At 41.9% G+C, this 25,772-nt stretch overlaps 1 protein-coding gene across 1 annotated transcript in view; it reads left to right on the forward strand.

Annotated features, from left to right (window-relative positions):
• Window positions 1-1,078: 1,078 nt before the first annotated feature.
• Window positions 1,079-25,772, forward strand: part of TCF7 (transcription factor 7 (T-cell specific, HMG-box)) — a 176,109-nt gene continuing 151,415 nt past the window's right edge. Inside the window, exons 1-3 of the mRNA XM_015429472.1 lie at window positions 1,079-1,474; window positions 1,600-1,666; window positions 2,638-2,744. Of these exons, the coding sequence (XP_015284958.1) occupies window positions 1,244-1,474; window positions 1,600-1,666; window positions 2,638-2,744 (405 nt within the window). The 5' untranslated portion in view covers window positions 1,079-1,243. The remainder of the gene's footprint in view (window positions 1,475-1,599; window positions 1,667-2,637; window positions 2,745-25,772) is intronic.

A 25,772-nucleotide genomic window follows, 5' to 3' on the forward strand; every position in this document is an offset into this window, starting at 1 on the left:
CGTCAAAAGGCTGCAATTTCAATCCAAGTTACCCTAAAACTGTCAATAGAACCACTGAAAGCCTCGGGTCAGTGTATCTTTCCTTGGAACACACCGTGCACGGTGCGGTTTACTCCCAGCCCATACATATCGGACCGTAGCCTCGCCATGACGTGTAAGGCCGGGAGCACTGTGACATTGCAGAGTTTGATAGGCACCTGGGGTGACCGGCCGCGGGGGGGGGGGGATGAACCTCGCACAGGTCTTAATAATGGCCATCGTCATCATCACCTTGCAAAAGGCGGATTCTTTGTTGACTGTTACAATGGAAGAATCCCACTTTGCTCTTCGCTTGAGGGACAACCGTGGAGGCAAGTCACTGGGCGGGTCCACTCTGCCTTCCGTAGATTTAACAGTCGCCCCGTCGCAGGGTCCCGGTGCGGCTTCCGCAGCAGATACAGTACCTGCTCTCAGCAGGGACTTCAGTGGGACTCCCTCCCTCTCTCTCACGGGAGGATTAGATCAACACAGAGAGAGAGAGCGCGCAACCAACAGTCACGGACACGTATGTCGTGCTTTAGATTTTCTCTTTTGCCGTTTTGTTGAAAGAGTGGCTCCACAGGGGGGGGAGTTTCTTTCTAGCCTATTCGCCCTCCCCCAGAGGCGAGAGCAGGATCTAATAGCTTGTAATGGGCTTCCCTCCAGGCGCGTTGGGAGAGCGCACTGTCTCTTTAAGGTTGGAGCGCGTTGCGGGAAAGGACTCCTCCAACCCCGCCCCGCCGCTGTCAATCAGCCGGCGGCGGCTTTGATGTTGCCAGCCTTCTGCAGGGGCTCGCGGGTGCTCTCCCTGGCTCGCGCACTTCCAAGCCTCCGCTCACTCGGGCGCTCCGTGCCTTTCCCGGCAGAACCCGCTGGCGCTGCTGCTGCTGCTGGGACGGCGGCTCCCCTCTCGCCCAGGCGGCGACTTAGTCAAACTTTCCTGGGGCTGGAAGGAGGGGAGGGACAAGCGAGAGGGGAGGGGGCGGGGGTTGATTGATCGAGCGATCGCTGCCTCGATCCCTCCGATTGTCTTTTTTCTCTCCCCTTTGGGTTGCAATACCGTCTCGGACATAACAGAGAGTTCATCTTTGAGAGGCGTGGAGGTAAATAATCAGATAGATCTCCCATTATAAGGGGGGAGGGGGAAATCCCGATCTCCCTCCCTGCCTGCCAAGCAGCCCTCGCAGAAGAAGTTCGCTAACTCCTCGCGTGACTCGGGAGGAAAATGCCCCAGCTCAACAACGGCGGAGGCGATGATCTGGGGGCCAATGACGAGATGATCGCCTTCAAAGACGAGGGCGAGCAGGAGGAAAAAATGCAGGCCAGCGTCTTTACCGAGGGGGACCTGGCTGATCTCAAGTCGTCCCTGGTGAACGAGTCCGAAAGCCCCAGCAGTAGCAGCAGCCAGACGTCGAACGCCGCAGCTGCGGGGGCCAGGGCAGGAGCCCATCCCGAGGTGAGAACGACCCGGCCCCGCCCGCCCCCTCCACCTATTCCAGTCATTTTCACCCGGCGGTGCAATGAACTAAAAACTTGACTTTCTTCCTCTCCTCTCTCTCTCCCCCCTCATCCTCCACACAGGCAATCAGGCGGCTGCAAGATCCTCAAAGAGTCTATCAAGAGAAACTCCCAGATCCCATGGAAGACGGTCAGTTTCAGAATCCATTCATTTTTCCTGCCCTTTCTTCTTAGCCACTGAGCACCCCTTTCCACTCTCAATTAACTGTCCCTCGGTGAGTGGAGTGGTAGCCTAGGCAGTGGTGATCGAGGGGGAAATTGTCACACTAAAAACACTTTCAGGCCACTTTCAGTGCACTTTGCAACTGGATTTTACTGTGTGGAATGACAAAATCCACTTGTGAAGGGTCACCAGAGTGGAGTGGAACTGCATTATTTAGCATGTGTGACATCACCCAGGGTCTTTCTGCTAAATCAGAGTGGGGGGAGAACAGTTGAGGGGGACTTTGATTTAGTAGCTGAAGCCCTTGTTGACCTGCCACATCCCCCGCAGAAGAAACTTAATAAGTCACTCCCATTGAAATTGAGTGGGTATCAGCAATCTCCTCCCCCCCCCCATATTTGAACTATGCTTAATAGAGTGCTTTATACCAGGGTAGAAAAATGCAGGGCAAATTGTCAAGGAAAGCAGAGGTGGTCTGAAGGCTCCTGATGCAGCTGTCTCTGAAGTGAAGCAGGTCTGGACCCAGCTGGTACCTGGATGGGAGACCAGGGATGCACACAGGGAGGAGGGGCAGATGGGGGTACAAATACCTGGAGCAGAATCCCATAACAGGTTGAGAAGAATGCTTGCACTTCACCATTAATCAAAAACTCCAGGAAACACACTGTTTTCCATCACGAAAGGTGGGAAGCCACTTTGGTATCAAGCCACATCCCTTCTATTATTTGTGGTTTCTTTCTTATCACCACCATGGGTTGACATGTGCCAGCCACAGTGGAGTTAATTTTATATGGGAGAGTTTCTGAGAAAGAGACACATAACCAGAGAATCACGTAACCATGCAGCTACGTAGAGATGGTACACCCTGTTAGAAAACCATGCAAGTAGAATGGGAAAAACTGCTGTAATATTTTAATAAAGAATTTTAATTTCAACAGGTTTAAAACATCAGGATCCAGGAATGTACAAAGGATCTGCTTATTCTGGCTACCCTTTCTTTATGCTGCCTGACACTTACCTGCCAAATGGATCTATGTCACCTTTGGTGAGTTCCTCCCCTTGCATTACAGAGTTTTCTAACATTTCATGCTGTCATATTTATAATGGCATGCTTTTATTAGAACCATCTATTTCTTTAATATTTCCTTTTGTTTCATCTAGGGGTTTTCATCTTGTTGTGTCTGAACTGAAGCATTCTTTGCCATTGCCAGCGAGGGTCACTGAAATTAATGGGACTTGTTGATGGAACTAAATATGGTTAGGATTTGGGGTGTTAAATATTTCTTTTCACTCATGCGTGCACAGGCATGGGGATTGGAGTAACATAAATGCCAGGGTTCTGCGGGACAATTCTAAGCACGTTTATTCAGAAGTGAAGCCCACAAGGTTCAATAGGACCTACTCCCCTAGAGAAAGAGCCATCCTAAGCATGTCTACTCAGAAGTCAGTTCAATGTTATTCAGTAGGACTTAGTCCCTGGAACGTGCCCTTAGGATTGCAGCCTAAGTGTGTCTAGGACTGTAGCTCGGGTCTCTCCTTGTTTACTTTCTTGTTGTTTTTGCACCACCAGTTGCTTTTGAGATTATTTCAAAAAGGAAAACTTTTTGTTGGAAGGGGATTTTCATACTGAAGAACCTAGTCCACTCATGTAAAACTGTAGAGATTGGAGAATAACTACATTTCAGTACTGAATGTAACCTCAGTTCATTTGGGTGTGATGCAAAGACTGTAACATTAGCCTTTCTTAAAGAAAACTTGTAGCACTCATATTTTTTCACGCTGGCAAAACTAGGAATTTTGAGAAGCCGGCTATATTTGAACCAGATTCATTTTGGTGTGAAGACGGAGGGGAAGAAATCTATTCCCTTCCTGCTATTTGTAATTTCAGTTTGGAAAGCTGCTATGGATAGAGTGTGGGGGGTTAAAGATTACTAGAGAGTACCCACATTTTGAACCTGTCTCCTCTTCTTAATATTCTCTTAAAGCGGATCTGAATTTTTTCTGTTGACATTTGTACATAGAAAACTAAGACTGAAATAATCCAGTGCGACAAAAAGTGGTTATGGGTTTGGTGTGCTGAAAGGCAATCTGAAGAGGAGGAAGCCTGGGAGTTTTCTTGGCCTGTTTGCGTCCTCCCAAATTCTAGCAATATTGCAAGCATCCGACTGTGATCCTAAGCTCTTGCTGGGACCTGCTGATTTGGAAGTCAGTTCTATGAACATTGCAGAGAATCAGTTCCCTGTAAAAGTGTTTGGGGTTTTCTGTGTTTTCAGTATGCAGGTGGCAGGAAGGTGTTTACCGTTGTTGAGGTTTACTTGTTTCTGTAGTACGAATCCTGTGTTTAGTCTATTGGTGTGAAAAAGAAAAATGCATTGAATCAAAATTGCTTTCTTTCTTCCTGCTTTCTTTTAGTTGGCCTCTTACTCCAAGTTTTTTTAAAAATTAATAAACTTTTGATGTATAATTCAAATATCATCTTCCTTTTGCAGGCACTGAATTATATTACTTTGAAGCAAGTTTAGTTTCAGTCACAGTGAAGGGCCAGTATAAAAGTTTTAAAATTGTAATCTGAACATTCTTGTGCCAGTAAGGATTGTGTTCTCATTTTGTTCCCTTCCTCCTATGTAATAAGTCTTCATACAATCCCTAAAAAGCAGATGTGTAAGGATTCTTAGCCATTTGTGGTGCTGTATGCATACATGCATACCTCTACATACAGACAAACTACTTGAATCAAAAATTGTTTTCCACAAGGTCTGTACATTTTTGCCTGGGTTATTTGGATATATTGGCAATGTCTGGTATTGAAATTATAAAGAAGGAATTACTTGGGCAGCTGATGGCAGAGGCATTTGTAAGATGCACTCATGTTTTAGATGAAGAGGCATTTCAAAGCTATGAAGGGGGAAAGTTGATAGTTAGATGGAATTAATATAAGCTTATATAAAAATTGTCTAAAGTAAACCTCCCATATAAAATGGACTGGGCAAAACCCTTGATATGTCTCAGGCTGAAGATACAAAGAAGCCTAATAGATCATACCAAGGCCCATCTGGTCCACCATCTTGTTTCTAAGACTATCCAGACAGGAATCCCACAAGCAAGGACAGGGAAGCAATAGTTCTCCTCCCTTTGTCCCCCACAACTGATATTCGGAAACATACTAAACATGAAAGTAATGTTTAGCTGTCATAGCTAGTGGTAGATCTGTCTTCCAAAAATTTGTCCAGTCCACGTTAAAGCCTTTTAAAACACTGACCATAACCACAACTTAGGGAAGTGAATTCCAGTGTTATATGAAGACATATTTTCATTTGTCTCTTCTGGACTTAATGCCCATCGATTTAATTGGGTGGCCATTAGTTCTAGAAAGAGACTGATTTTTTTGTGTCTTTCTGCTTTCTCCATGCATAATTTAAAAAATCTTCCTCCCCATTAGTCATTTTGCTTCTAAATGGTAAAAGCCCAAAATATTTCGGCCATGTTTACTGGGAAGGTGCCGCAATTTTTTTGTTATTTTTATTACCTTTTCAGCACTTTTTCCCCAGCTCTACAATTTCCTTTTTGAGATGAAACTGTAAACAAATATGCAATGCACTTTCTTTTTTAAAAAAGGGCTTAGAACAACTCTTTTCACCAACGATCAAAGTAATTTTCATCATGAAACAAAGTAAATGCTGCTATTAATAAAAAACTTATTCCCCGACAAAGAAAATTACCACTGAGAGTTTATAAGAACAATGGGCGATGTCTGTGAATGAAAATAACACCATAAGCTTCTGGCAGATTAAGGGGAGAGGAACTCAGTGCTTTATCCCAGAAGAGGTGTGGGTTACTTTTTTTTAATCAAGTAGGCATGATTATGGGAAACAATATGGCATCTGAAATACATTTGCAAATGTGAATTCATATAGAGTGAGTGGCACTCAGATCTCTTGATTAGTAAAAATGATAGGCCTGGTGCAGGAAGACCCAAGAGCAGAAGAATACTGTGGTCTGCTGGTGCACTCAGACACAAGTGCACATTTCAGCTTGCCTAAGATGTGACCAACATTGTCCCAAACCCATAGTACGTATCATTTATTAAGTGGCAAAGGAGGAAGGGGGCACCTGGCTGGAGACCAGCATTGCTTCCCCTTCCTTTTCTCTTCTGAATGTTCCTCCCTCTGTCTCCCTCTCCCTTCAATGTGGCTTGAGAAATTGACAGTGCTGATTGATGCAAGTGCTGATTGATGCAAGTTCATGTGGTACAGGGTTCTGGATGTAGGGGTTAACCATTTTGCAGAAAGCTTTTGGACTTACCTTGGACTTCTCCACACGTTGGTTTTTCTAGATCACAGTGAAGGCATGTAAGCAAAGCTGCAGCTTCTGGTTTTATCAGATCCTAAATTTCCTAAAACGTGTGATCTGATTGTTAAGAGATTTTTTAAAGGGTACCTTAACATACTACGAGTTTATGAAAAAGGAAAAGGCAGAGAAGCTCCAGCTTTACAGTATTTATTGGGTTTCCTGCTTCCTTTCTCACAAACCAGTATAGAAGCCATTTGTTAACTCACCTGCAATCACCTTTAAATGAAGACGACACTGTATGACAGGAACATGCTGAACACATGTGTCTAGGTGACTGTTTTATGTTTAAGTTATTAAAAAGTATAATGGGCAGTTTACAGTTTGACATTTTGCATTGTCCCAAGGGTACTGGTTCAGCTCACAGACAAAAACTACAGTGAAAATTTGCTAAAATGAAAATGGAGAATTACTTTAAAAAAAATGTACCACTTCTCCAGTTGCCACCACTTGGGAGCATTACTTTTCCGACAGCTCCCTTTGTCAGAGTCCTCTTCACAACAACCAGAGTATCACGGATGCCTCCTTGCTCTTTGGTTTATTCCAGAACGATTTGCTGGTCTCTTTAGTAGCAGGTCAACATTCATGCAAGAAAAATACTGAAGAATCTGGTATCCTTCTTGGTACCTGAAATAAACCTCACTAGAAGCCATAAATATGATCAATTTAGGACTAGGACTAGTAGGTAATTTGTCATTTGGTAATTGTGGGTTTCTTTTACTTGACCTAGAAAATGAGCAAAAGTGTAAAGGTTTTTTTGGGTTTTTTGCCATCAAATCATATCTGACTTATGGCAACCCCATGGGGTTTCAAGGAAAGAGACATCCAGAAGTAATTTGCCATTGTTTGTCTCTGCGTCATGACCTGGTATTCCTTGGTGATCTCCTATCCAAATACTAGCCAGGGCCAACTTTTCTTAACTTCCAGGATCTGATAAGATGGGACTAATCTGGGATAAAGTTCCAGCTGCTAAAATACCGTCTTCTACAAAATTGTTAAAAATAGAGGAGCTCAGTATTGTGTAAAGACAACGTGGGGTAAAGAAAGAAAAGTAAAAATTGTAATGAACCAGGCACATCTCTCTCAGGTTCTTAAATTTTCTAACTGTTCATTTGCAGTGATATAACAGGAATAACAAACTAAAGTTGCAGTTGTAAGAACACTTTCCTGAAAGTAAGACTGACTGCATAAAATGGGACTTATTTCTGAGTAGACCTTCTTAAGCTTGATCCCTAAGAGAAGCAATGACTACCTTGGTAAAAAAATAGAATAGACCAATAGGTCAAAATACCCACGTGACTGAGATATAATAGAACATCTAGGTACTGATCTGCCCTTATTACAAGCCTAAAAGAGGAAATGGATTACTTCATAAGTGAAGCATATAAAACAATAGTCATAGCAAGTAAAATTGATTCAACTGTTCTGCAACTATCTATTGGTATCTTCTATGTGAGTTCCCAAAGCCAGCTGCATTTTATACTAATACAAAGTAATTCCACCAGCATTTATTGCTTCATGTTGTTTATTGTACAAAAGCCATAAGCAGTTACATTTGCATTCTAGCTATTCAGTTGCTTCTACAACTACTGTAGTATTTCCACAACTCCAAATGCCTTGCCAATCTCACCCTTCTTTATAGGCATCTCATGTGCTTTGTTCTTGTCTGGCACATGACCACAAGACAGTGCCAGCAACCTACACTTGAAAGAAAGGTTTCAAAAGCCCATAGCATGATGTGCTTCAACACTCTTAATTTATTTATCTCAAAGTTGTCTGTGCTCCTGAAACAGTGACAATTTGATGTGATGGTTAAGCGGACTCTAATCTGGAGACTCGGGTTTGATTCCCCACTTCTCCACATGAAGCTAGCTGGGTGACCTTGGGTTAGTCATGGCTCTCTCAGAGCTCTCTCAGCTCCACCTGCCTCACAGGGTGTCTGTTGTGGGGAGAGGAAGGGAAGGTGATTGTAAGCTGCTCCAAGACTCCTTTGGGTAGTGAAGGGCAGGGTATAAAACCAACTCTTCTTCATCATCAGGACCTCTGAGGTTGCAGAAGGCCTTGCAAACCTGACTTGCTTTCAAGAGTAACACAGGCCAACTATGACTGCAAGTCAGCCAAAAGGCATCTGGATCTACACAGTAAATAGAAAGTCTGTTACACAAATGAAATCATGGCCAGTATTTGAAGCTATCCTACCATGCTAGGAATTCCACAGTGTAGATGTTGAAACAATTGGCTTCTTGGTCCTTGGCATGATCCCATTCCATGTTTTCTCATTTTCTATGTCCTATTTTTGAACTTGCCAGTTAGTATGTAGGTTTGATGTTAAGACACTTTACCAGGGTTGAACAGATTTGGCTCAGACTTAAATGATTCCAAGCACTCTGTAAACATTGCAGAGAAATTAGCATTAGGTAAAAATGTCCCCCTTGACAAGGTACTTCTATACTTCTGACTATCAGACTACCTTAGAATGTCCTTTCCCTCACCTTGGAATCTTCAAGTTTGCTTCAGTTTATTGTAGAAGTATGGGTGATTGCAAAAAATGCCCAGCTGAAGTTACAGCTTTGGCAAGGGGAGCTATTTGGCTTTTTTTTTTTTTTAGAGAGAGAGATGACGGGGACTTTGAGGGGATTACCTTCATATGTTTCTTCTCACTGATTCCTGATCAAGATCAAGCTTAAATTTCCTGAATATTCATGCTCTCCCTCTCCCTCTCCCTCTCTCTCTCTCAAACTCCATGGATTCCTATGGGAGCACTTTCAAACTATCAGAAAGGGAGCATAAATATCAGTGAGTATAACAGGCTTGAGCAACTCACTGATCTGTGTGGCTGCCAACCTTCAGGAGCGGGCTGGAGTCCTCTGAGAATTACAATTTAACTCCATTCTACAGAGATTAATATCCCTGGAGCAAATGGCAACTTCAGAGGCTTCTTCCCCTCCCAAACTCAGCTCCCACATCGCCAGGGATTTTCCAGCCCAGAGCTGGCAGCCCGATATCCATGGTGCTTCATGTCTCTATCCCATTCCCAAAATACCCTCTGACTCTTCCCCCTGGGTTTTTACTTATTTACTTTATTTCCTAACAACAGTATTTAGTATTTAATTAAAATTTGAAATGCATTCTCACCATCTTTTTTCTTCTTCTGAAATGGGATTATTATGCATTACTCTTGTGAATCTGCATGCCAGCAAGTAGCTTATTTCTTGTCAGGGTTTCATGTAAACATATGTAGGAGGCAAGGATTAATTTTGTAATCCTTCCTTGTCTACTCCCCACTGCCACCTCAAAAGCTGCTTTATCAAACTGTCAAGGCATTCTATCATATATTTTGTTATTGTGTCAAAAATACTTCAGTTTTAATAATGTTTTAAGAAAGATCAAGGGCATTCAAGTTTTATTACTACTCAGGGCACGCCTATCCCATAGCCATTATGATATACTCATTTAGGCTATCACTGGCCCACCCCCACCACACAGATCAAAAAACAAACAACCCACTTTTTGTCACTGGAGTAAAGAATGGCAGGGCATCTTTTTAAATTTCAGGATGGGGACAAATATTCCAAACATGGATCTATTCAATATTAAACTGCAAAAAAGGGGGCAGTGTATTTGAAGGGCATATTGCTATTATTTTATTTCGTATTACTTCTTGTAATAACAACAATGCTAGTCATTTTGCCCTGACCTGGATAGCCCAGGCAAGCCTGATCTTGTCAGATCTTGGAAGCTAAACAGGGCAGACCCTGTCAAGTACTTGGATGGGAGACCTCCAAGGAATACCAAGGCTGGGACGCAGAGGCAGGCAATAGTAAGCCATCTCTCTGAAACGTCCCAGCCCCACCAGAGGGTTGCCAGAAGTCAACTATGACTTCCAGCCACACACACAAAACAGTGCCAGTCAGGTTTAGTGTTCCTTTGTCTCTTTATCCACACACACAAAACAGTGCTAGTCAGGTTTAGTGTTCCTTTGTCTCTTTAAAGCAAAGGGGGTTTTGCACATAGGATCCATGTCTGAAATATAAGCCTGCCTGATTGTTTATATCATGGCACTGAGTGGAAAGAACAAGGGGGGAGGGCAAAAAATAGAGGTGTTCTGAGGAAGAATCCTATGGGCTCCCTCTTAAAAGGTGCCTTTTGGGGGGGGGGTCATTGTGATATGTATTGTACAGGTCCTTTGGATGGTGACTAGGATGTCATTGATGGTCAACAAAACTTCATACTATTTTGACCCTTTCTAAAATATATTTTACTTCTTGTGAATGATTACCCACATCCATAGTCTTGGTTACTGCATTCTTGCAAAGGAGCACTTGTAGAGTGGAGGCTATCCCTGGTGTACCCAGCATGGTGTCTGCTTCCTGTAGAAAGGTGTTTTGTATATGCTAATCTTTGTGTCAAGATGGTACACATGAAATGGCTTGCTACACAGTGAGTTTCAAGAGGCTTCTGTGTGGTAGCCATATTGCATGAAGCAGTCTTTGTGATATGTAGGTAGAAGTAGGAGTTAGCACCTAGGCTTCAAGGGAAATGCTTGCCATAGTGTGGAAGGTGAGGCTTTTTTTGGTTTGAGATTTGCTTGTTTCTGTACTTGTGTATATACAATCATCATTTTCTTCCTTGTACATGAAGGAAGGATTCATTTACAGTGCTATGTTTAATGTAAGAGATTTATTAATGTTCCTCTCTTCCTCTCTTTATTTTTTTCACTCTCACTAATTTACTCCCACAGAGAGAAATCAAGATGGGTAGCCGTGCTAGTCTGTCTGTAGCAGTAGAAAAGAGTAAGAGTCCAGTAGCACCTTAAAGACTAACAAAATACATGGTGGAGTATGAGCTTTTGTGAATCACTGCAGTGAGCAGTAACTCATGGAAGCTCATATTCTTCCACAAATTTTGTTAGTCTTTAAGGTGCTACAGGACTCTTGCTCTTTTCTACTAGATTACTCCCAGTTCTTTTTTCTGAACACTTATGTTTCTTGTTATATACCAGTGTCTTATTTTTTCTAAACTGTATCTGGCAGCAACTCTGCATTTTCCAAGAGCCATTTTCTTTCTTTGCTTATTTACTGTTCAACTGTCTAAGGACTCGGCAACAGCTGAGGTAGCTGAAGTGGCAAATTAGATGAAAAGCTACCAGGTTCTCCCAGGAAAGCCAAATTTTCACCTGCAATAATTCCTCATTTGCCAGATTTTGGTGGTCTGTAATCTCTATTCTGAGTCTGCAGTGTTACTGTGTATAAATATAGCTCTTTCTAAGAAGTACCTTGGTTTATTTCAATGGCTGTCCCCATGTCCTTTTTGGTGTAAATGTGACTTGCTACATGCTTAAACGTTTGCTGAAAAATATGCAGATGTAACATTTGTATACACCTTTCCCCTGAAGGAAATTATGCCATTTCGGTCTGCAGTGGTGTAAACTAACAGTTTATTATATTTCTAGGTCAATATTGGCAAAAAGTTGTGCTTTACTATGTGAGAGTTCAGGATAAACATCTAGTCTCTACCCCTGCTTTCACCAAGACACTATTTATAATCTTCTATATTATAAATTGCTTGGTTGTGCTTTGTACAGGGCCACAGTATATCCAGACATGATGTAATCTTTGCTATTAGCTGATAAAACCTCACCCAGCATGCTTTTTCTTTGAAAGTGCTATCTACTTTATGAAGAAATGTGAAATCCATACCTGTTGCACACCTGTGCAAAAGGCAACATCCTCTGATGCTGTTTTATACCTCAGTATAAATCACCAATTCATAAAAGTACATCCTAAAAAAGATACCAATAACTTTGAAATCAAATTGTTGTGACTCTTGAGCAGGTAGGTTTACCTTTTAGGTGGTTCTAAATCTTAAAGGTCAGACATGTTGAAACTTTGATCAGATTAAACTATTCTCCTTGTTCTGGTAATATAATTAAGTTGAGACCTGAGGGAGTTTTCTGAACATTGTTGTATCTTGTAGCAGGTTGGTAATATACTGTAGGTAAAAGGCTTGAAGAAGCACTTCTACATTTCTTAATTTTGGAACTGGGTGTGCGAGCTATGGAAACGAGCTGGGGTTTACCATAGGTATTTGTTGGCTGGTCTTGCCCAACCTCGGTAAACAGAAGGATTCCCTTTGGATTCGACAGGCTGAGGTCAAATGCGTACAGTTTTATGGGTTTAACATAAACATTTATGATGCAAGGATGGATTCTTGTTCTGTGTAAGCCAGCCTGGATTCTATAGTTTTGTCAACAAAGGCCTGAACTTATACATACAAACAAAAAGTTATTTCCGCCCCCCCCAAAAAAAATCTGAAGGCCATTTCAAATATTAAAATGTAATCAATGCACGCCTGATTTTATTCTGTGAAGCATCTACATGCCTCCCCTCCCCCAATATGTGTGTTGTGGGAGCACTTTATTGAACTGTGAAGAACTATTTTTTTATTTGTTGTATTTATTTACAAAATTTATATCTTGCTTTTCTGACCTCACAAGGGCCTCCAAAGCAATTTAAAATGTAAAATGTACATGATAAAATTACATTTTAAAACCATTGAAATCAATCCCCCCTCCACACATCATTAAAACAAATTAAAACAAATTAAAAACAGAGTTGAAATATGTACAAAGAGATGAAAACGGCAATTAAAACATTGGTCAGGAAGGAGGGATCACGGAGGGAATGCCAAACAAAACGAAAATGTTTTTGAGACTCATTTTAAACTGCTCAGTGTTTAAATCTCGGGCTGACTTTTTAATAGTTTATTAAGGTATTATGTTTTTGTTATGTTTTAGTTTGTAAGCCACCTCAAGTAGGCTCTCTGGAGAGGCAGCACAGAAATTTTTCTAAATAAATATTTCTACAGTGTACATGCAACGATCAATGGCATATTGGTCCTTTAGACATCAAGGAACACAAGCTGGTACATACTGGATCTGTTTCTACTCCCAAGATGTTATGGGTCGCTTACTGTGTCCCTACAGCACTCCGTTTAGTCCCATACCCTGGCTTAGTATTTCCAGTTCTTGAACTTCATCACTTAATATCTTTTACCTAATGTCTGATCTTGAAGTGCTCTGGTGTAAAGCTGGTGGCCATCTAGGCTGAGAGGTTAAGCACATATCATTGTATGTTAGTTTCATTGCAGTCAATGGGATTTACTTTCTGAGTACCTGTCTCCATGAGTAAGTCCCTTTGATCCCAGCAACCTTACTGCAGTGAGTTATAAAGATTATTCTTTATAATGCGTCACCGGTATTTCTTTCATATTTCTTTTCCATTTGTTTCATATTAATGTAATGGAGAATTTTATTTACAGTGGTAAACAAATCATTTTGATTCATCCTAGCCTTCCCTGCAGCCTCCATACCCCCATCCAAGTTGAAGTATCGTATTGCATTGGCAACCCCACTTACCCAGAAGTCCTGTGGAGATATTTAAAACATTTATATAATGAGAAAATTGAATCTAAGCATTACCTTTACAGTAGTGACAGTGGCATGATCTTGTATATGAAACAAAATGAGCGTGCATTGCAGAGAACATAATTAAAGTCTAGAGTAATGATTTTTTTTTTATTTTTTTTTTGCATTTCTTTAGTGTCTTGGCTCACTGAGCATCCTTGGGCAAATTACTTTCTCCCAGCCTCAGTCTCCTGTCTGTAAAATGAGAATAATTCATAGGATGATATGAAAAGAACTATGATGTGTTTTGTGTACCTAAGGTAATGAAGGCATGATTCATATAATTTGTTACATGTCCAAAACAGAGCTACTATACAACCAAATTCTGGTAAAATGGTGCATTCTGAGTCTCCCTGTTGTTGCTCTAAAGCAGGGTTTGTTTATAAACTACAACTGTTTTTCAGTGATTATTCACAAGGAATTCAGGATAGCATGTATGAGGTTATGCCATTTCCTCCATAGGAGAACCCTGGAGGGATAGGGACTTTTCTGTAGGCTCTCCTGACACAAAACTAATATTCTGTCCATTAAGCTGTAATGGTTTGCTGAATGCCTTTCAAAAGTGTTCAGTGACATAGATGAGAAGTATCAACAAGCCACAGTTTGTCATGCTGTAGGAGAGCCTGGGGAGTTCACGTGTTCCTTTGTCCTTTTTCACCACATGCACAGCCCAATGTTTAAACACACCAACACTTGTAGCAACTCATAGCTTGTCATTGTTTCTGGACTACAAACTATAGTTTGCCTCCCCCCCCCCCATTTACAAATCCTACTTTAGAAGGTGGAAAGCAAGCAATAATTGTTGTTCAGACATAACAAGGATCATATTTCCATGTAAATGTGTTTAGGCTAGCAAAGCTTCCACACGTCCAGTCATGGCTTTCTGCACATGTGCAAGGACTGCATCCATGTGTACTATGTATTAGAGTTGTACGTCTGACTGTGGAACACTGAGTCTGCACACCACTGATCATATTTGATATGGATGTTATGGATTTAACCTGGTTTGCCTCTGAGCTGAAAGGCATGTGTATTAATGTGAATTAAAAAATTGATCCTTAAATTTATATATACAATCTCTGATGGTTCTGAATGAGAAGAAATAATGGTTGTGGTGTGTTAGATGTGTTACATTTATAACAGAAGTGCATCAAGGGCAGAGGTTCAGAAGACCTAGTGAATTTTGAAGTTTCAGAACTAAGGGTGGACAGTTTATCTAATCCACACACCCTGGATTGAAGAAGTATAGTCCGAATAGAAACACATTCATTCCATAGAAAACAATGTGGCCTATGTAAAGGAATGGAAGTGTGGACGAAACTCCTTTGTGCTCTATGCTTACACAGCACGTTTCCTCTGCATGGCAAGCATCATCGATTGTTGTTGATCAGTTGGTGTTTGAGATAATGGGATAACTACTTGTGCAAGTTTCTGAATGTTAAGAGTTGTTTTTTGAAAAGATATTGAATCACCTGTTTCAGATTTTTTTTTTCAAAATAAAGGAAACAAAACCAAAACCCACAAAGCTTATCCATGTTACAGATTAACATCCTAGAAACTTTCACTTTGAAGAACAAAGCGATTTCTGAGCTAAACGAGTACATGGTGTGTTTGGGAAATGGCAACATTTTTGTTCAGTTTAATGGCGCTAGCTTGAAAAGAACGCAATAGATTTTTTTTGGGGGGGGGAGAAAAAGTTCTTCAAAACAAAGTAACCCTAAGTGAGACATCTTTGCTTGCTGCATTTTACATAAAGATTGGTTTTCCTGTTTTAAGATGATTTTTTACTCTTTGTTTTCAATTCTTGTTCTCAGATTAGGGCAGAATAGGATATTCCAAGGAATGCAGAACTGCTGCTGCTCATGTCTGCTCTGCTTCCTGTGCCCTACCTAGTACTGTTTAGCAGAAGAAAAGGCCATCATGCTGTATGTTTCCCTGTGGTCCAGTGATGTGCAGACAGGAATAAACACAGAGCAAGGGCATCTTCATATGCATTGTGCTCTAGTACATGTTAGCAGAGGCAAAAGCCACACCGTATCTCTGAGTAGTCCAAAGCCTGGACAGAATTGTTAGTAGATGCTTCTCTGATTTATCACTTTTATGTGGCTTAGAGAAATGTTCCAATCAAGGTAACTCAATTCAGTCAGGGCTCTGGCTCTGACCCTTTTGTGCTGTTGCAACAGGCCTTTCAAGGCATCTGCCCTGCTTACCTGCAGAGGTCGTTTCGTAGAAAAAGGGCTAGGGGAACTCATTAGCATAACACATTAGCATATGCCACACCCCCTGACATCAGGGGCCCGGCGGTGGATCTGCAAGGCCAGCAGGAGTGCGAGGAAGCCCCGCCAAGGCCCTCCCTGGCCCCAGGCAAGCAGGGGTGGGGAAAGGCAGGGAGGAAGAAACTTACCCTCCCTCTTTTCCTGCCTCCTCCTGGCTGAATGAGGGCCGAATACAGGGCGGCCGGAGGCAGGGGGCAGGGCTTCATTGTGTGCCCCGCCCCCCTGCACCTCACCCGGGGGAACTGCGATCCCCCCCCCCCGAATCGACCTCTGCTTACCTGAGATGTAAGCTTTGTACCAGTATGTATAGAATCCTATATGTTTGAAGCTTTCCTCCAACAGAAGAACTATTTGGGTTGGTGGAAGGCTCATTAGGCTGGAGGAGCGTCTCCAGCCTAAGGTAGGATACAAGCTACTACCTGTATAGATGGTAGATGAATATCATTCACTGAGGGGCAAACTGCACATTACGTACAGTGTATCTCACACAACCCCAGTGGCCACTTCTCCATGAAGGACAGATGTGTCAGATCTCTTTTAAGCAGAGAAGCAGAAGGTGGAGATGGGTGCCCAACCCATTCTCCACTGGCCGTTTTTTTCTAATCCAGATTAGAAGAACAATCTGTTGCTCCCCTTCCCTCCCCGCCCCCGCACTCTGGGGTTCCAAACACAAGCAACAGGTTTTGTCTTTGGAATCCTATCGGGGGAACATTTGGTGGAACATTTAAGACATCTGTCATTCCTACTTCATGCATCTTAATTAGTTCCACTGGGCTTTTCTCAGATACCAGCACGCAGTTCAGAAGCATAGTGTGTGCTGTGCTTTTTCCATTGCTCAGCATTCCCTGTTGTGCAATAAACTCAGTTTGTGGGCAATGCAGAGAACATGCCTGCTCCTAATTTTCCTTATTTTTGAAAAAAGTTAATTGCCTGAATATATTTGTAATAGGAGGGTGCATGGCTTCTTGTTGACAGAGCAGGTCTCCTCAGAATCTTTCCCAGGTCTATTGAACGAGGTATTCTTAGGATTGTACTGAGTGTGTTTATGCAAGTTGCAATCAATGCTCCCTCTAAGCCGTGGAGTCTTGTGAGCAAATATTCCACTTTGTGAGCTACTGGCCTTACAGTTGTAAGCCAGCGATTTGGCTGCTGCATGAATCACTTTGCTCTGGAGAGGATCCTTCCTGAGCCGAGACAAAAATGTGTGAGCTGGTGGCTAAAAAACTGTGAGCTAGCTTACACTAACTCAGCTTAGAGGGAACGCTGGTTGCAATTGGCCCTCTGTATTTGATTTTTGGTCATACTTTCTTAGTGCCACCAGTACTGAGATCAAGTTTACAGAATAAACTAGGGTTCTGATTAAAATTAAGCTTGACCACAGGACTTTATTATAATGAGCTCTTGGGAACTATATTAGTGCAGTCAGTTCTATGATAGGATAGGAAGTGCTTGCTTCATCATCTGTACTGGGAATATAAGGCACAGTAATAATAGAGTATAATATTCACTAGTCTAAATAGGAATATCTGTAAAAATGTTCAAAACTTAGTTGTGTGTCTTATGTGAAGTGACCATGTCCTCAGCTAAACTGATGGTTCACTGTGGCTAGCCAGATGCCTCCAGGAACCCCACCAGCAGGGCTGAAAGCCTTCCCAATAAGTTGTTTGATGTACCCCTCCACACACACACACACAGTCAACCTTTAGAAGCATATTGTTCTGACCATGAAGGTTCCATTGAGCCATCATGGCTACTAGCCATTGATAAATCTAACCTTCTCAAAATTAACTAATATCCTATTAATTCTAGTTAAGAAGAATGTGTTTGTGGCAAAGAATGCCATTAGAAGGCAGACTGCCATGTTAGTCTCCTTTTCTGAGGTACCTTCTGTAAGCCTAGAGTTGACAACCTCCAAGTGGTAGCTGGTGATCTCCAGGATTACAATTTATCTCCAGGTGAGAGATTAGTTCACCTGGAGAAAATGGCTGCTTTGGAAGGTGGTCTCAATGACATACACTGTTGAAGTCCCTCCCCTCCCCAACCCCTGCCCTCCTCAGGCTCTACCCCTAAAATGTCCAGATATTTCCCAACTTGGAGCTGGCAACCCTATGTAAACCCACTCTTTATTTTCAATGTAATTACTTTTATTCTGGTGCTTGGATACTAAGGGCCACAATTTGATGGCCTTTCTTCTTCTGAAGAATAATTCGTACAGTCCTTTGAGTGCGATACAACATACAACAACAGATTTCACATGCATTGCCAAATATTGAAATGCTTTAGAGCAGGGGTGTCAAACATGCGGCTCAGGGCTGGATCAGGCCCCCAGAGGGCTTCTATCAGGCCTGTAGTGGAACTGGCTGTCTTCTGCTTCTTCTTCTAGTTCTGCTGCTGCTGCGTGACTGTAGGTTTGCAGCTTACAGATACACACACCTGAACAGCATACTCAAGATTGCAGCAGCACAGACATTTTGATGCAATAATTCAGAGCAAGAGGTGTCAGTTATCAGACACTGTTAAATAAACAAAATATTCCAAGAGTGCTAATGTTTTAAGCATGCTTTTATTTTAAGTTAAAAAAACCCTTTGTGTTTGTGTCCTTTATAAAGTTTATATCTCAGCTACCTGGCATTACATTTTATGACACACATGGCCCGGCCCAACAAGGTCTCGTTTATGTCAAATCCGGCCCTCATAGCAAATGAGTTTGACACTTCTGCTTTAGAGGATCTCTGCCTGGCTGCTCACTGTAATTATTAGTTTAGAAGCTTAATCTACCCTGACTCTTATTATTTAGTAATTTTATTGTTAAAATAACTCAACAATTGTTATAGGTGCATTTCTTGTGACTGTTTACATGTCTCTTTCCTTTCCTAGCTGTGGAATCTTTTTAATGGAAAATGGGGATAGAGGAACAGAGTATGTAAGTCTCTACATTTCTGCTGAAATTCTTTCAGTGGTCTTCTATTTATATAGTTAGTTTGGCTATTGTTGCATACTCAGCTAATTTTTCTTTCGATATCTCTATTGTAGGACATTCTTCTGTCTTCTGTTTCATTGCAAATGTTACTCTGGCCGCTGTTAGCATATATCTAAGTAGGTTTTGTGAGGTTTTTTCCTATATTGTCTGGCAGGATTCCCAATAACATAGTGTCTGATTTCATCGGGAATTTGGTTTTAAAATATTTTGGATCTCTTCATGTATATTTTTCCAGTATTTTTTCATCTTATGCAGGTCCACCACATATGATAAAAAGTGATTTCTGCTTCTATATTTCCAGCAACACCCTTTGTAGTTCTCGGTCATCTTTTTAACGTCTCTTGGGGTAACATACCACCAGTAGAACGTCTTATACCAGTTTTCTCTTAATGCTTGGCTAGCAGTAAATCTACTATCCTTAGTCCATAGGTTTTCCCAGCATCGAAACTGTATTTCCTCACCAAAACTGTGCCTCCATTTTATCATACAGGGTTTAACCTGTTCTTCTTCAGAATCATATTGAAGTAGTAACATGTAAATTTGTCCTAATAAATGGTCTTTAGATCGTGAAACAGTCTTTTCAAAATCAGTACCTCTCTTTGTACAGATATCATTTTTTTAAATTTATTATTTTTTAGTCCAGAAGCAATTTGAAAATATAACCACCATTGTGTCTCCTTTCCTTCTTCGTTGATCTCTTGCCACATCTTAATCACACCTTGCAAGTTTATCATATCACCATAAGTTATAAAATCATTGTTTTAAATCAATAATTTCCATTTATTCCAAATCTTTCCTAAGTGTGGTATAAATTTAACAAAAAATACTGATCAAAATGCTTTCTCAGCATCTAAGGTTAGTGTAGTTAGACCCTTTCCCATCCTTAGATGCCATAATTATAACAATAAACTGTCTTGCATTGTCTGTTTAGTGGTTACCTGTTAATAAAATCCTTCCTGATTTAAAGGTATGCCAGAAGTGATGCTGAACTGATCTTCCTGGAATTTTGTAAAGGAAAACAGTTGTGCAGGACGCAGTTCAGACTGAGGTTGTGGTGTTGAACATTTTGTTACCTTTACTCAACCCTACTACTTACATCAATGTCATCTACCAAGGCTTTTCTCCTCTAGAAACTGTTAGAACTGAAAACAAGTGAAGATAGGGAAAGAAGAGAGATTACATGCATGTTTTTCCTTTCCAGGGTTTCTGAAAGTGTGGGGGTTTGGGTTCAGTTTGGGTTTATGGGGTCCCTCAGGGGGCACTCCTTTCCCCAATGCTCTTTAACATCTATATGCACCCCCTCGACCAGCTGGCTCAGAGTTTCAGGCTTGGGTGTCACTAATATGCTGATGACCCCCAGTTGTATCTGCTTTTGGATGGCCACTCAGATGCTGCCCCCAAAAATCTGGTCATGGGTTTGGAGGCTGTGGTGGGATGGTTAAAAAGGAGCAGGCTGAAACTGAATCCAACAAAGAGGGAGGTTCTGTGGCTCAGGGGAGGGGCTTCAGGGCTTGTGTTCAGCTTACCGGCTCTCAACGGGGCACCATTAACACCGGTGCAATCTGTCAAGAGACTGGGTGTGATCTTGGATACCTGACCCAGAAGCTCCAACTGATCCAGAATACGGTAGCGTGAGTCCTAACGGGAACATCATGGACTGCGCACATCCGTCCTGTGCTGCGCCAGCTGCACTGGCTTCCAGTGGAACACCAAGTCAAGTTCAAGGGTTTGGTCTTGACCTTTATGGCCTTGAGTGGTCTGCGACCAACACATCTGTGGGACCGCCTCTTCTATTACACCCCTAGGAGAGCATTATGCTCTTCACAGAACACCTTGCTGGTGATCCCTGGCCTTAGAGAGAGATCTGGCTGTCCTCAACCAGGGCCAGGGCTTTTTCAGTCCTGGCCCCAACCTGGTGGAACTCTCTGTCAAATAACATCAGGGCCCTGTGGGATCTTATGCAATTTTGCAGGGCCTGTAAGGCAGAGATGTTCCACCAGGCATTTGGTTGAGGACAGCAACAGTTAACATCATGGCTGGCACCCGACCTACCTACCTGGACCCTTCTGTTTAGAATTTATTCCCTGAACATGTGAAGCGCTCACATACCAGATATGGTAGGAAGCTACAAAATTTCGCCACCTGCTTTTAATTATAGTATGCTACTGGACTGGTTTTTATTTTATGTTTTTAGAACTTTTGTACATCGCCTAGAGCCCCACAATTTGTGGGGATAGGTGATTAATAAATGGAAGTAAATAACTCTGTGCAGTGGTTTGGGGGTGGGTTTACAGTTTCCTCTTCCCCTTGGGATCATGGCTTGATTCCAACCAAGTCTTCATACAGCTGCTGTTTTCTTTTAAAGCATGGGTAGATGGGTTCATGAATCTCTGGATTCATGTCTGGCTGGGACCTTGGGTGAATAGTAGCTTGCAATAATCTTTGTAACTTGATCCAGAGTAAAACGCATAAGATCACTTCAGTGGGACTTACTCCCAAGTAAGTGTGCATAGGATTGCTGCCTTAATCTAAACATTTGGTTGAGATTTTGATATTCGTAAGATATCCATAAGATATTCTGCCTCTGATGTCCACCTGTTCCTGCTCCTCTCCCTGAGGCAACCTGTTTTAATCTATGAGTCTTTGCTGACCTGTATACATTTAACAACTCATAAGTGGTCTAGTAGTATGAGCAAAGTACTGTTGGGGGAGAAAACAGATGAAACATCATACATCAGCATTCAGAAGCAGAAATTTCCAGTTTCAGAGTGTGTGCTTGTACTACACAGATGTACTTTCTCACACATAGGGAGGTACACAGGGATATTAAGCTTAAATGCTCTGTAAACTGCCCCAGTTTATACAAGTTCACCCTTTTGCTTGAGTAGTTAAGTGCACTGATGATATGGTGAAAATATTATATCCATATTTAAAGTAATCAAGCCAGTGGAGAGAACCTTGATTATCTCTACTAGATCCAATGTGAAGGCTATGCGGATATTCAAGAGCGTGTAGAGCATACCCATGCAGAGGGGAATGGGTTGCAAGCACTGGCCTCTTCCTTTCCTCTTCTCTGCTGCCTGTTGATTTTGTCAGTTGCCTCCTCCTTTTGGAAATAGCAGGGGGAAATCCTGCTTTTTGAAATTCACACTGCCAGTCCTAAACAGAATTGCACCCTTGTAAATCCAGTGGAGTCAGTGAGCTTAGGAGGGTGTAACTCTGCTTAGGATCTCACTGTTAAACTCCCAGTTGCTGAATTTCTTTTAAGAATCCTGCTTTTTACAATCAAGCTTCTCAGAAACCTCCCTCAGGACTTTTGGTCTTGTTGCTCTTATTTAGGTGTGAAGTGAGCTGGAGGAAACAAAATTGAGAAAAGTTTGAATCGAAACTAATAGCATAAAAAGAAAATGCAAAGAGAAAGGGGGAGCCAGTTCTGTTAAGGCTTCCTCTCATATACAGCAATTTCACCAGGACTCTACAACATATGAAACACATTATAAATGCTCTTGTAAAATCCACATCATTCCACCACATGAAAGGCCTATTCCTAAAAATAGCCATTCACAGAGCATGCAAGTTAGTAGTAATTTCAGTGATCATGAAATAGCTGTGTAGTCCATGTAACCAACCCTATATGTTGAGTATACACAGCAACAGGAATTTCATATCTGTTGTTCATGTTGCCCATCCCATAAACACCCTGAATACGGCCATGAATCCTTCCCCAGTCCTAGTTTATTCCCATCTCTTTTGCTAGTTCTAAAAAGGAATTGTTAATACTCGTGCTTTTTTAAAAAAAACAAAAAACAAAACTCTGCCAGCAGCATGACTGCCAACCTCAATACTTAAAAGTATCAGCCTGTGCTCTTTCCTTTCTGATATTATTTCCTCCGTCATAATGATTCCTTATTCAAAGGCATTCCTTTTTAACTGTGTTTTTTCCCCTCTGTGATGTTTGTGAAATATTTCCATTTCATCATGGATGCAAGGCATGCTTTTGCTGCCTTAATATTTGGAAGATACAAAGCTTGCTGGCTCTTTGGCAACCCAGATACCAAACAAGAATATGGTAGATGGGAAAACATATACTGCATGAAGGCTTTGGGTAAATCCTCTACGGGACATGTGCTGTTTAGCAAGTGGCTGTGTGGGGAGGGGACTTTTACCACATGTCCCACTATTCTCTGTTTCTTGTGGCCTGGAGGAACATGATCAAATCTGCTTTGCTCTGTTAACTGCCCCTCACAGAGGTCCCTCATTCTATCAAGCATTCTTAGTAACTGAATCCTTACAATTTATTCTGAGTTATCCAGAAATTTGTTGCTGACTTGTAGTTACTTTTTTATAATTGGAGGTTAAATTACACCCCCAACACCCACAAAGAAAAACCAAATATCTTATGAGTATGTATCAAGTGTATTAGAACTGATCCTTAGTACATAAACCATAGCCTTAAATGAAAATACTTTATTTCTTTAAAATGAGATGCTGACAGAAAAAAAGATATTTGGCAGATACCAAACAAAATCATACAGGGTCCAACAAGCTACATTGTTTCTAGTAGCAGACATAAAAACGATTAAGCTTGGAGCATCATTCCGTTCAGTTCAAATGTTGTGGTTCCAAGCATTTAGTGCACAAAGTCTTTGGGGAATGTATCACTAAGTGATTTGCTGTGGTTGGCTGGTTTTTTGTTTGTTTTTAAATTCTCCTTTAAATTCTTTTAATTTCAGTCTTTGCTACATGTTCATCTACAGAGTTCTTTTAAATGGCGCTGTTCTGCTAACATTTTAATCAAGTTGCTTAATTTGTACTGGGCCTCCACTACTCGGAAGCATTGGCTGCCATAAAATGACAACACAGAAATATATTCAGTGTGTTGCTTGTTTAATGTTCCTTTAAAAAATGCAAGAAAATATCAAATGATACAATTTAGGAAAATATTCTCTTTTTGTAAATCTAACCCAGAAAGTCTGAAATGCAGATACTCACCTGAGAGTTGTAGTTTTAATTACTGGTGTGTTTGAAACTGTGGTTGTGTATAGAGTTAGTTCTGTGTAGTATATGTCTTCAACAGAATTCTGCAGTGTTACTCTTTTGCACAGGGATTTTTGCACATTCTCTTTTGCCGTGAAGCTATTTGTACAGTTCTCATGCTTGACCTGATCCTGCCTTGTACTGTTCTCCGTAAATGGTTGCTTGCTACCAGGGCTCCTGATAGTGGGGGGAGGCAGTGTTATCCTGGTAGACAAATCCTTTCTGTCCAGTTACTTGCCTATTCCACATGAGTCTCAAAAACGAAGGATAGTGATGGTCAGGCCAGGATCCACAGGCAAATCTCCTTTCCACAGTTTATATTTACAGGCTTTTGTTGTTGTTGTTGTTCAGTCGCACAGTCGAGTCCGACTCTTTTTGACCCCATGGACCAGATCACGCCAGGCTACAGGCTACCACATTCCAATTCATAGAGAGAATACAGAGCAGAAAATTTCAGTGCTCCTTCTTTCTGCACCTTCAGCCAGGTGTGATGAGATGGAAAAGATTCTGTCCCTTCGCAGATTCCCTTTCAGCCACTCATCCTCCCCTTATTGCCACCTTTTAAAAAACAACTTAAAATGTTGTTTTATTCAAAACAGAATCCAATAACCGAAGTTGCTCATGCAACCCATCTGCCTCTTCCCCACCATAAATCACCCAACGGAGGAAAAGAAACCAAATAAGGCAGTAGGCTACAAGGATAAGCAGCCAGGTACAAAAGCTATAAGAAAGAAAGAAGGCTGAACATAGAAAAAGAAAGAGAAGATGAAAGAAAATGGGGTGCAGGACTGATGTAAAAAGGAGGAGGAGCAGTAGATAAACCTATGTTATTGCTCAAAGAGAGCAAATCTTTAGCACCTTTGTATTTATATGTCATCTTAAACTGGGAGCCTTCAGAGAGCATAAAGATAGACAAATATGTCCACAAAATACTGCAGGTATAGAATTATAACTCTTGTTTATGTTTTTCAAGAATTTTTCAGATAGCCACACAAGACTGTTACTATTATTGATTATATGACTAATAACATTAGTAACTAATGATGACACCTTTTGAACAGGTTCTGTGCTTACAATCCGGCCCCACAGGAGGCAGCCAATGGCATGCCTCCTGGGGGCTGCCTTTGCCTCCTCGTGAGGAGGAATGGAGGAAGGGCTGTGGTGCAGCCTTAGCTCCTAAAGGGGGAGCGGAGCCTGCGTGGTTCTTAAAGGCTGGCCTCGCTCTCCCCCTGTCAGTTGCTTGCCTCTCTTTTAGGGCGGTGTTCTGTGGCAGGAGGAGAAGGATTCTCTCTGTGGACACAGCTGCATTTTTGGACCAGCTCAATGAGCAAACGGATCGGATATTGGCTCCCAATTTGGCCTGAGTTGATGGGCCACGGTGGAATGGAGAGGGCACCGGAGCATGTGCCAGGTGGGCCTGCTCCACCTGTTCTGGGTAGCTCAATTTGTTGCGGTGGCAAGCACCTATCAGCAACCCTGTAGGGGGAAGCGGTCTGTCAGGGGCAGACTGCCTTTTGGAGTGCCTTTGCTGGATACTCTAAACAGGCCATGCAGTGGTGCATGAGGGATCGTCATGGCATGTTCCAATGCTGGGCTGCCCAGGTGCGAGCCGCTTACAGTGGGCTACGTCCTGGGGGCCAGGTGCATTGCCCGTCTTATGGCAAGGGTAAGGTTTGAGTTTGAGTGACCCCAGGCCTTGACCATGCCGCTTCATACTGATAGGTCTTGTCATTGTTTTATTAATAAATAAAGGGGTCTTTAGTTTCAGATCCCATGGGGATTGAGAGAGCTCGGTGTATGGCCAGTGGGGAGCTCTGAAAAATTTTAAAGGTTGGTTTGGGCCACTAATTGCCTCACCCTCTGTACAGGGGCAATGGCATTCGCCTTTCCAAGAAGGGAAATGACATTTTCCTTCAGGATTTGCGGCAATGGCTTAAGCTAGTTTTAGGTATTTGAGTGGGCGCAGGG

Source organism: Gekko japonicus, unplaced genomic scaffold (assembly GCF_001447785.1).
Source record: "Gekko japonicus isolate JY-2015 unplaced genomic scaffold, Gekko_japonicus_V1.1 scaffold234, whole genome shotgun sequence".
NCBI lineage: Eukaryota > Metazoa > Chordata > Lepidosauria > Squamata > Gekkonidae > Gekko > Gekko japonicus.